Source organism: Cebus imitator, unplaced genomic scaffold, assembly GCF_001604975.1.
Source record: "Cebus imitator isolate Cc_AM_T3 unplaced genomic scaffold, Cebus_imitator-1.0 Scaffold602, whole genome shotgun sequence".
Classification (NCBI taxonomy): domain Eukaryota; kingdom Metazoa; phylum Chordata; class Mammalia; order Primates; family Cebidae; genus Cebus; species Cebus imitator.
In genome coordinates, this window is record NW_016107917.1 from 545,161 (window position 1) to 557,262 (window position 12,102).

Sequence of the window (12,102 nt, forward strand, 5' to 3'; positions counted from 1 at the left end):
TAATATCTCACTGATGGGTCCCTAATAGGATTGGGGCTGGTTTTGCTACGGCGCCTTGACTTCTTAGTGGAGAGTCTGTGTCTAGATCTTCCCAGAATAGAGAGCCCTCCTAACTCGGAGGTACACTCCCCACTCCAGAACAGAAGGCCAGGTATGGTCTCAAATAGGAGACCACAGTATCTCAAATGGAACAATCAAAGGATGGAACGTAAGAACAAAGACTCTGAATTGACCTCGAAAAGTAATGTAGCACTTTGGGAGCCCGAGGCAGGAGGATTGCTTGAGCCCAGGAGTTCAAGACCAGCCTGGGCAACATGGTGTAACCCCGTCTCTATTAAAGAAAGAAAAAGGTCATGTAATCTAGCCCTCTGCTCTCAGGAAGATGAGAAATGCCAGTGCTTCCCTTAGTGGCCATTCACTCAATTTGGCAACTGTTATTGAGGACTCACTAGGTGCTTGTGATCATTTCCTGTTCATAGCAAAATTCTTCCTTGTATTTCACTAGATCTCATTTTCCCCTCTATCATTCTCAAAAGAAACGGAGAACAGGTCATCAGCTCTATCCTTATTTAGCAGTTAAATTTTGAAGACAGGTATAGCACACTTATCACATGGTAGGTGCTCTACAACCATTGAATGCTACCTCATCAGCTTTTTCCTTTCTGAAACACACATACACACACACACACACACACACACACACACACACACACACACACACATCCTACCTGGTCCTGTGGCATTATTTATGCTCTTCCCAGACCCTCTCTAGCTTTCCACATATGCTAAAAATGTGTTGACCAAGGGTAGACCCATCATGCTTTGAAAGGTATGACCAATGGCAGGTAGAGTGGAACAATTGAATGGGACCATGGCAAGGGTCATGTAGTGCTGGGTGGCATTCTGGATCTGTTTCTAAAACTAACTGCGACAGGCTTTTCTGGGCCCAGATCCCCAACTATAAAATAAATCGGTTGGACTAGATGACTCTCGGGTGACTTTTGGCTCTAAAACTCACACTTGGATGACTTCTCAGCTCCTCCATGCTGTGTTTTTGTTACTATATGCTAGTATTCACATTAGTTTTGGAAAAAAGAAAGATAGGTGGGAGGAAAGGAGGGAGAAAACCAGTTTTACAGCATGGACTCCCTTGTGTTGCACCCTGACACCATCTCCCCAGTTCTTGTTTTTAACTATACTTGTGTCAAGTCAATTACTGCCCGTCTCCCTTGTCCAGTGTACCGTATTAGTGTATTCATTCTGGGTTTTGGTCTTTGTACACACTACCCGTGTTCGTCCTCTCTCAACATGGTCCTGCTTGTGATGGTTCATCTGCCTCATTTTGCCGGGGTCATTTGAAGAATTCTATTCCTGCTTTCTCAGGCATCAGCAACCCCATCCAACTGTCATACTTGTCGAGCCCACTCCCAGTTCAGTCTTTCAAGTCTGAGAATAATATGAAATCTCATAATGCTAACCCTGTGGGGCCCCGCTGAATCCACGCTCCAGGGTTGACAGGGAGTCACTAATCACAATCCTGTGGAGAAATTGCTCCAGGCCCCCAAGGACTTCTCCAGTTCTAATTCACAGAGCAGCAAGCAAGTATCCCTGGGGAAGGAGAGGGCCCCTGCTCTGTCAGTCACTCAAGGCCAGGGAGTCCACGTCTGACACTGCAATGGATTCAGATAGAAGAAAGAATTTCGGCATGCTAGAGGTCAAACCTCCTCCCAGCCCCCAGTCCAAGGTGAGGGCATGGTGGTTGCAGCCGAGGAGGAGGAGGAGGAGGAGGAGGAGGAGGCTGCATCGGTGGCAGAGGAGGAAGGAAGTATTATTTTTGCCGTTTTGTTAGGAGGCCTGAGATGCTGAGAGGAGGCTTCAGCTGCAGGAACCCAGCGTGCTGGGGGCAGGGAGATGGGAACAGCAACCTGATTAAGATTGGAGAGGCCTTCGTGCAGGGCCCCCATTCTCTCCACACAGTGCAGCCCAGACATGTATCAGCTTAAAGATACAGGAGGCAGGGGGAGGCTGCCTGATTGACGGATTCCCAGCCCACAGGGGCATCCTGCTCAGAGGTCTGTTGGGGCAAGGCCTGTGCAAGGGAGGCAGGTTGGGAGTGCTAACTGGATTTTTTATTTTTATATCAAGACACTGTTTAAAATTTTTACAAAGGACAAACTCCATGGGTTTCCGTTAGTGTTTTAAGAACTTTTCTTTAAAAAAAAAAGCCAACAACAACAAAAAACACCGCCTTTTTGAAAGAGAAATGACAGACACAAAAGAGACTGTAAAGAAAATTGGGCGAATTTCTGATAGCATTTCCCCAAGGGCAGAGGCAAAATCCAGATCAGACCCAGGGGTCCAATAATGACGTGGCCTGGCCACCGTACCTTGTTCACCAAATCTAAGGTCCCCTGGTCTGGCCAGGCCAATGGTGCTGGCCTTTGGGGAAGCAGGTCAACCTTCAGGCTCTGCAGGCCTCCACACAGACACAGAGTTGAAGATCTCTCCCCTACATCCCTCTAGCCCCATCCAGCACTAGCCCCTTTCTCCTTCCACCCCATGGTCTTGCTTGAATCTGTTTCTTTCCTGGGGGTCCTGTTCCTTGGTCTGATTGTGTGAGCACTGGGGGTCCCAGGGCCAGAGAGACCTTCGGGCCTGGAGCCCTCCCTTGCAGAGCCTCTTATTACTCATGGGTTGGAAAAGCATTTGTTCCAAAATTAAAAAAGAAAAATCAACAAAACAAGACCCAGAAAAAAGACCAAGTCTCAGGGAGGAAGAGCTATTCTGCTCTTTAAAGCTCCCAAGTCTGGAGTTGGTCGGTGGTGCAGTTCCAAGAGAGGCCGAAGGCGAGCACCAAGGGGGTGTCCAGCTGTTGCTTTCAGGCCCCCCGGGAGTGTCTGTGGTCAGGCTCGGGGAGCTGGCTTCAGCTGCTGTTTCATGGGTCCTCAGTTTACCAAGGACTCATCTGCGTCCCCATTTGAAGGGTTTGTTCAGGTTTACTTCTGTATCTGTGTTTTTGTACATGCGGGTGCATGTCCATATCTGTCTATGTTTGTGCAGGTGGGTCTGCTGTAGGGTGTGGGTGCGTGCGTATACATCTATGTGTGTGTGTGTGTCTGTGTGTGTGTGTCTGTGTGTGCATGTGTTCCTGGATCTGGGAGGGAGGGAGCCGGGAGACAGGCTGTGCTCTGAGCTGGAGCTATACCCGGGTAGTGGAGTGTGAGTGGGGCAGCCCGGTACTGTTGAACCCTGCGGCAAAGGTGTTATAGGGGTGCAATGTCTGCAGCCCTACCAGGGAGTTGGGGATCATAGTGATGGTGTTGGGGGTCATGAGTGGGATGTCATCTGGGGACCGCCGCAGGGTCAGGGTGTAGTCGGGCAATGCAGTGAGGTGCAGTGTGTCATGGGGGGTACCGGCCTCACACTCGTGGTGGGCAGGGCCCAGCTGTAATGCTGCCAGCTCCTCCTCTGGAGCAGCTCCCAATTCAGGGGCCCCGGCTCCCCGCTGAGGGCTAGGCTGCCGCAGGGGCTCCTGGCGCCGTTTGTCCTTACGGTAGTAGAGGGCAGCAAAGGCCAGAACGTTAAGGAACAGGAGGGAGGCCCCCACGGCGATGGTGACACTTAATTCAGTGGAGTAGTCACGAGGGTTCTCCACCAGGAGTGGCCCTGCATCCTGGTCCCCATTCCAGGACCCCTGGGCGTTCTCGTTGCTGTAGGCAGGTGAGATGGCTGGCCGCTTGGTGCTCCAGGTCTTGCCATTGGGCCTGCGGGTGATGTGGGAGCTGTGGGTGGTATCCGGAGGCGGCACTTTGGTGGTGGTGGACGTATAGTGGAACATGTCATGCAGGTTGTATAGGTGGGGCACCAGATGTTTCCAAAAGGCCACCTTAGTGGCCCGGTAATGATCTCGGACCCTTGGTTTCAGCCCGATGTGAAGGTAGAGCTGGTCTCGGGGATTGTATTTGGACCAGGCCACTTCCTCAAAGCGGTTGGCCTTGGTGTGAATGAACTTGGTGTCCTGGGGGACCGGCTTGTTGGGATCCCTGAAATACCACATGGAAATCTGGGGTCACCACTCTATCTGGATGAGGAAAAGGTCCAGCATTTTTCCTCTCACAGCCACCCCTAAACCTCTTTCCCAGTTCAGAACTTCCCACCATTTCCATCTTTTCCAGGGTCCCCCTGCTCTGTCCACACCTGCTTCTTCCCCAGGGTTTGAACTCCTATCTCCTCCTTCCTGGTGCTCATCCTTTAAGATTAAGGCCATAGACGCTTTTTCTTTGCACATGTTACTGAGCATAATCAATCTTTTCAGCTGCCCAGTTTTGCCAGGAGTGCTCAAAGGCCCTTTCTTTTTTATTAAGCAAGCAGAAGTTGCTGAACCTGAAGGCTCTTTCTGAATGTACTGCATTCCTACTTCGCATGGCCTCTGACCAGCTAACCTTGAATCCCATAGTTTTTTGTTTTGAGATAAGGTCTCGCTCTGTCACCCAGGCTTGAGTGCAGTGGCGTGATCACAGCTCACTGTAGCCCCAATCTCCAGGGCTCAAGTGATCCTCCCACTTCAGCCTCCCAAGTAGCTGGGACTACAGGCACCCACCACCATGCCCAGCTAATGCTTTTTCTTTTAGAGAGAGTCTTTCTATGTTGTGCTGGCTCGTCTTAAACTCCTGAGCTCAAGTGATCTGCCTTGAGCATATCAGCTGTGAGCCACTGGGCTTGGCTAAATCCCATAATTCTTCCAGTAACTCTCATTCCTTCCCAGTCCTGATGCTAACTGAGTTTTGAGCCTCAACAACATTTTTGAAGGAAGGAAAAATGGCATGAGAGACTCAGGAAGGGGAGATAGGAGGATGAGTGAAGTGGTACCAAGTAAGATTTTGGGAATATCTTAAGAAGGGAGATGATGGAAGAGGTTTAGCTAGAGGAGCAGAGGGGAGGGCATGCTGGGGTCCCAAAGAAGAAAAAACCCCTATTTTCTCCTTACCCAGTCTTGGCAAAGTTGGTCCAATAGGTCATGACGACAGCACTGAGCATAACATCATTCTTGGAGAAGTTGCAGGGGAAAAGGTCAGTGGGGCCTACCATAGGAACCCCAAAAACATAGGGTACTTCATCCCCATGAGCTGCATCTGACCAAGCAGGCTTCATGAGGCTCTGGCAGTGATGATAGAAGGCGTAGAAGTAGGTAGGTGAGCCGTAGCGGGCGTGCAGATCGGCTGTCACCACTGAGGGCTCCACCCACTGGTGGTCAGTGAAGAGTGCCACCAGTGTTTTACGGCGGGTCTCAGGGTTGTCACGGTCTGCCCAGTCTGTATACATGAACTTGATGGTCTCTCGAAGGGTATCCTTACCCTCAGGATAGCCATATAGATTGTCCACAAAATTGGAGACAGAATAGTCAAAGTCAGTGCCAGAGACACCATCCTCAGGGTCCACCACCCCTTCCACAAACTTGAGACCCTCGCCCTGGTTGACACCTAGCATGATGTCATAGTTGAGGAACTCGCCCTGCTCCATGAGGATCTCAGGGTCATCAGGAATGACATCACCATCAATCACAGGGCCAAAGGCCACGTGGTAGCGGGCTGGCTGGATGTCCTGCTCTACCAGCTCCTTGGCACTCTTTTGCCGAAGACAGTCCACCATATCCACGGTGTCTAGCACATTACAGCCCACTTTGTCTGCCAGCAGGCTGGTGTACTTCACTGGTTGGTAGTTCACAGCCCAGCTGGACAGAGCAGACCCACTTTGGATGATGGCTCTCTGGAAAAGTCCTACAGAAGACAGACAGCACCAGGTCAGATCTATCATGTCATCCACAGCCATAAGTCCCCTCATTCCTCTGCCACTGAGGCTGCCTCATGGTTTCAATGGGCTAGAAAGGGGGAACAACTCTTTTGGCAGGGGATGATGTGGGGCCAAAGGAGGAGTTGCTGAGCCCCTTGCCTGACTGCTTGCTCCATCCCTTCCCTGTCCTGGTACCATGGCTGGTAACTTAGGGGTTAAGGCAATGTCAGAAAGAATTAACCCCTTAAATCCCAGACATCAGCCTCCTTATGCCGCCTCTCTTTATCTCTCCTTGTCTTCCCTTCTTGCTTCCTGCCCAGCTGGGCCCAGCTCTGTGCCAGCACACCACCAGGGAGCTGGCGCTTGCACCACAAAGGAGTCTTTTTCATGAGAGATGAGAAATGCAGGCAGGCAAGAGCCCCACATTCTGAGGGTTTGGGGAAGGAGCACAAGGGCAAAAGCCTTGGGGTCTGAAAGTCTCCAGGGAACCTGTGCTCCCCATCTGTGGTCTCTAACTAAGATTTTCCTTTTTTTTTTTTTTTTCTGAGACACAGTTTTGCTCTTGTTGCCCAGTCTGGAGTGCAGTGGTGCCCAGTCTGGAGTGCAGTGGTGCGATCTCGGCTTACCGCAACCTCCGCCTCCCAGGTTCAAGCAATTCTCCTGCCTCAGCCTCCCCGGTAGCTGAGATTACAGGCATGCACCACCACGCCAAGCTAATTTTGTATTTTTAGTGGAGACAGCGTTTCATCATGTTGGTCAGGCTGGTCTCGAACTCCTGACCTCAGGTGATCCTCTTGCCTCGGCCTTCCAAAGTGCTGGGATTACAGACATGAGCCACTGTGCCTAGCCAAGACTTTCTTTTTATCTGAAGCTACTGATACTTCAAATTCAGATTTTCCCCTAGCTGAGAGGGAGCCAGTCCCCCAAACTCAAAAAGAAGATAATTTTTCCTTCTCTAGAAAAAAAAAATGGTATAATTCTCTCCCTGGCCCCAACATTCCCAAGGGAAAATTTGTCCCTCAGGCACACAACTTCATTCCTTTAAGAGAAAGGGAGTTTGCATCAGTGGCAGTTTGTATGAGTGGAAAGAGAGGGAAAGAAAATGATACATTACTACTTAAACGAGTCTCATTTTTCCAAAGATTATTATCCACGCATCAATTACAGAAAAACAGAGAACAGATCCTTAAAGAAGTCAAACCTCGGCCAGGCACAGTGGCTCACGCCTGTAATCCCAACACTTTGAGAGGCAGAGGTAGGTGGATTGCTTGAGCTTAGGAGTTCGAGACTAGCATGGGCAACATGGCGAAACCCCATCTCTACAAAAAAAAATTTCTGCCCAAAATTAGCTTGGCATGGTGGCATGCACCTGTAGTCCCCAGCTACTCTGGAGGCTGAGGCAGGAGTATCACTTGAGCCCGGGAGGCAGGGGTTGCAGTGAGCTATGATTGCACCACTGCACTACGGCCTGGGTGACAGAGTGAGACCTTGTCTCAAAAAAAAAAAAGAAGTCAAACCTCCAGAGACACAGGCCCCGCTATGAGACAAAGCATAGCACCAGTCTGGGAAAAGCTTTCTTCTCCTGGGGGGGGGGAGTCCCCAGTCAGAGGAGGCACTGAACGTCTTTTCGGACCAAGGCACACTTACAGCATGTCATTTCACCCTCCTTTGGGGAAAAAGGGGAAATTCTGGTTCCCACTATGGTCACCTAGGAACACATTCTCCTCTTTAGAGATGCAGATCCTATCTAAGTCTTCCCTCACCAGGGTAGTCCCTGGAGGGGCAAAGACAGAATTTCTGGGTCAAAGAAGGTGGTTCTTCTCTCTCAGAGAGACAGAACTTCTTCAGAGAGATGGAAAGTCTTCGTGTGAGAATGTCACTAACTTAGAGGGTTAGTGTCCAATGAAAAAAGAAAAAAAGCGTCCTTGCTCACAGATTTCCTTACTTCAGAAAAGGGCAACTATTTCAGGAAGATCTTGTCTTCATGAGAAGCTCAGCTTTGCCTCTCAGAGATAGAATGTTCCCTGTCATCCAGAGGTGGAGAGAACATTTCCTGCCGAGCGAAAAGGACCTATTCTGCTCTCTTGGAAGGGTCACTGGCAAAGGGACCCATCACAAGGAGAGAGGCCAAGACTGCGAATCTCCCCGGTGGCGTGCACAGCCCAGGAGGAGGTCCGGAGTGCGATAATAGACCATCGTCCCGTGGAAGGAGCCCACCTCATGGGTAAGGGACTCTCATTTCAGACCCACTTCCCCTCAAGGACATTTCCCCTTTTGTACAGACTTGCTCTTCAGAGAGAAAGGCAGAGAATGAGTGTTTCTTACACCTAGAAATCAATTTCCACCCTATATCTCTACTGTGAAGTAACATGTCCTTCCCATACTGAAAGATCCCCCACAACCCCTGCCAAACTATTGTCCTCTGAGGGGACAATTGTTCTATTTCCACTGCCCCAAATAAGACTCCCACATCAGAAGGAGAATCCTGCTTTCCTGGGACATAAATGAAATTCTTTTTCTTCCCTCTTCCACTTCAAGAGAAGTACTACTTCTCTCAGAGAAATATTTCTCTTCCACTTCTTGCCAAAGGGATACCAAGCTGGTAGAAGAGAACTGGCTGATTCCCTTAGATGCCTTGGGGCATGGATGGGGCACATTGGGCAGCTGGCACTTGGCTAGTTCAGGTTTTGCCCCATGAGTTACTCACCCTCAGAGTGATGTGACAACGTGAGGAGGCTGACGCAGGATGCTCCAATGCCTGAGCCAAAGACAGTGATCCGGCGGGGGTCTCCCCCAAAGAAGGCAATATTCTCGCTCACCCAGCGGAGGGCCTGGATCTGGTCAAGGAGCCCATAGTTGCCCTTGGCAGCCTGATCTCCAGTACTCAGGAAACCTGGATTTGACAAAGGGCATGAGGGCAGTGAAGGCAGAGGGATGGACGATTTGGGTGATGATGGCAGGTAGGGTCATCAGGGGAGGTGGGGATAGAGAATGAGCACACAACGTAGTTCTTCCCACCTAACTAACTTAAACCACTGCTCCTTTCTGCAAGGTCAACAGAAGAGAGGTCGGCTCCTTGCCTCCCACCTGTTATCCAGTTTGGAAGGAGGGGTCTGCAGACCATTTGAAGTGGATGCCTCTAGGTGGGAGACAAACTGCAGAAACTACAAATGTCCAGAACTCAGCATTCTCTGCCCTGATGTACTACTGGGGACCTTACCCTAACGTCTGGCAAGATAGAATGCAAAGAGCAGCAATCTTGGAGTCAGACAGCCCTTGATTTGAATCCTGCCTGTATCACATCTTAGCCACGTAGCTTTGGACACTTTATTTAAAATCTCTGGGCCACAGTTTCCTTTTCTGTAAAATGGGGATAAAAATACCTCACAGGCTTGTAACAAGGATAAAAGGAACATAAGCATCTATAACATGCTCGCCACATTGTAGCGCTATAGTTACTGCTCTTTCCCTTTTCTTCTCTCTCCAAAGGAAGTGTAGATGATCCCAAGAGGCAACAATCCCTAAGCTCTCCTTGCCCTTCCTGTATAATTCAGCCCCTCTTCACTTCTTTCCAGGGCCTTAATGGTGCCCTTCCCCTCATTTTCGGGGCAGGTCCTCATTTCCCTTCCTTGGAGGCCAAATGGATCAGAAACTCTGGGCGGGGGCAGCAATCTGTGTTTTTAACAAGCTCTCCAGGTGATGCTGATACCTGCTAAAGTTGAGAAACCACCGGGTCAGACCATCTTTTTCATCTGATGGAGAAATGGGGAAGTCAGTGCAGTACGTTACCACAGAAACAGGTCTTCCCGCCCCCCCCCCCATTGGGATTTGCTGCTGAGGAGACATGTCACCATGGAGACTACCTTCCCACCCACCTGCTGGGATTTGCTGCTGTGGAGACTTGTTGCCATGGAGACTACCTTCCTGCCCACCTGCTGGCTATCCCACAGAGATGTCCTATATTCCCCCCTACTCTGCTTCCATTTTAGACTGATCCGGCGGCCTTATTTCATCTCTCTTCCCTGAATCCTTGGGTTCCTTGGAAGGCTCTGTCTTCTGCCCTAGGCTTTTGGAAGAGATCTTTGCAGGTGGGTAATTGTGGAGCTCCTACGTATTGGAAACCCACACTTGGATCAGTATTTTTGACTCCCCAGTTAAAAGCTCATTCACAGCACCTGGAATCAACTTTGCGAGCAGCCATGTTGAAGGAGGCTCCCAGAGCTCCCAGAGAGCTCTCTGGCGGTCCTTGCAGTCTACAGGCAGAGGCTGAATTCAAATAGACTCAAGGAGTCACAAGACCGCACCGCTGCCTTTCTCAAGTCCTTCTGTACCTAGCTTCTGCAAAGAGCTCATCTCATCCTCTTCAAGTGTATTATTAATTTACCTCTGGTACAATTAAGTATGTAAAGTACTTAGTTATTCCTCCCAGGCCCTAGTCACAAGTCCTTTTTAGCCCCAGGTTCCAGAGGAGGAAATGAGAATGAATTAGACAAAGCCTGAATGAGGATGAACAAAGGAACCCTTGCTCCTCCAGACAAGGAAACCAGATTCTCCTTTGTGTGGCCCATTCAGAAATTGAAGCTGCTCCTTTGAGTCTTAAAAACTTGGCCGGGCATGGTGGCTCACGCGTGTAATCCCAGCACTTTGGGAGGCTGAGGCGGGAGGATCACATGAGGTCAGAAGTTTGAGACCAACCTGGGCAATGTAGCAAGGCCCTGTCTCCTTTTATTTTTAAAACAAAATAAATTAGCCAGTTGTGGCGGTGCATGCCTGTAGTCCCAGCTACTCAGATGGCTGAGGCTGGAGGACCATTTGAGCCTAGGAGTCAAGGCTGCAGTGAGCTGTGATTACCCCACTGCACTCCAGCCTGGGGGATAGAACGAGACTCCATCTCTAAAAAACAAAAAATCCCCAAACTCCAACTCTGTTGACCAAGCTCCAATCCAACTGCCCAAGCCTTGGGACCCTCCGGCAGAAATCACTCTGTCCTTCTGTTAGTCCTCCCTCCCTCCTCTCTCCCTCCCCTGTATTCTCTTTTCCTTTTCTTTGATTTAGGCAATAGTGGACTTGGCTTCAGCCTTTGACAAGGCATCATGTACTAAAATGTATCAAACTTTGTCTGCCCTAATCAGCAGGCAAAGCCTGCATTTGGATATAGTAGAGCGGTTTTTTCAACATGTACCGATTTCCTGGATTAGAAACAAAGGCCTGAAAGAGCTGGATGGAGGATTTTGTTTTTGATTTTTTTTTTTTGAGTCAGAGTTTCACTCTTGTCACTCAGGCTGGAGTGCAATGGCACGATCTCGGCTCACTGAGATCTAGCCTCACTGAGATCTCGCCTCCCAGGTTCAAGTTATTCTCCTGTCTCAGCCTCCCGAGTAGCTGGGATTACAGGCGCCCGTCAGCACACCTGGCTAATTTTTGTATTTTTAGTAGAGACAGTGCTTTGCCATGTTGGCCAGGTTGTTCTCGAACTCCTGACTTAAGGGTATTGGATGGAGGATTTGACCATCACTCCCTGCTCTTTCAGATCCTGTGAGCCTCTAGATAAGGGGCTCTGAAGCATGTGGATGATGCCATGCCAATGATCCCTATTCCAAGAAGAGTGCTTGAAATACTATCTCCAACAGGCTCAGGCAGATGACAGCAAACCTGCCCAACCAGAAGCACACAAAATCTGGCATTCTGGGAGAGGTCACTGACTGCTATTTCCCCAGTAACTCAATTATCCACAGAAATCATGTGAGAATGAAGGCTGAAATAACAAACTCCATAAGAGAGTAAATCGGAGCCAGTCTCCCTGGGCCCAAGTTTATACTGCAGTACATGGTAAACTGCTTGTCAACAGAAGATGGGGGAATCTGGCAGATTGTAACAAAGCCAGATACTTGTGTCACTCAAGGCTTGATGTTTACTGTGTTTTCAGTTTGCCTGGAGGGTACCTGAGCAAGCATGTAGGATTCAGTTCTGGAACCTGGAGTCAAATTTGGCAAGTTCCTGCTTCTTAAGCCTCAGTGATATCCACATCCTGTATCTTGCTGGAGACTCTTTCGTTGGCCTAAGCCCAGTGGGGCCTTCTCAAATAATATCTATCCCTCTGCCTTGGAGAGGATCCATGGATTAGCCTGTGACATTCTCAACATACATGAATCACCCAAGTCATCTAGAAAATCACCTTAGAGGCCGGGCACGGTGGCTCATGCCTGTAATCCAGCACTTTGGGAGGCTGAGTCAGGCGGATCACCTGAGGTAAGGAGTTTGAGACCAGCCTGGCCAACATGGTGAAACCCCGTCTCTACTAAAAATACAAAA

At 49.6% G+C, this 12,102-nt stretch overlaps 1 protein-coding gene across 3 annotated transcripts in view; it reads right to left on the minus strand.

Moving 5' to 3' along the window:
- Positions 1–2,107: 2,107 nt before the first annotated feature.
- The window catches only part of NLGN3 (neuroligin 3), a 25,460-nt gene continuing 15,465 nt past the window's right edge, over positions 2,108–12,102 (minus strand). For 2 of the 3 annotated variants that reach the window (XM_017516768.2, XM_017516771.2), the window contains 3 exons: positions 8,498–8,683; positions 4,988–5,777; positions 2,139–4,043 (listed from right to left, as the gene is read on the minus strand). In XM_017516768.2, coding sequence (XP_017372257.1) covers positions 3,200–4,043; positions 4,988–5,777; positions 8,498–8,683 — 1,820 coding nt within the window. In that variant the 3' untranslated portion in view covers positions 2,139–3,199. Of the gene's footprint in view, positions 4,044–4,987; positions 5,778–8,497; positions 8,684–12,102 lie in introns of all 3 variants that reach the window. The other variant, XM_017516769.2, reaches the window with a different exon arrangement.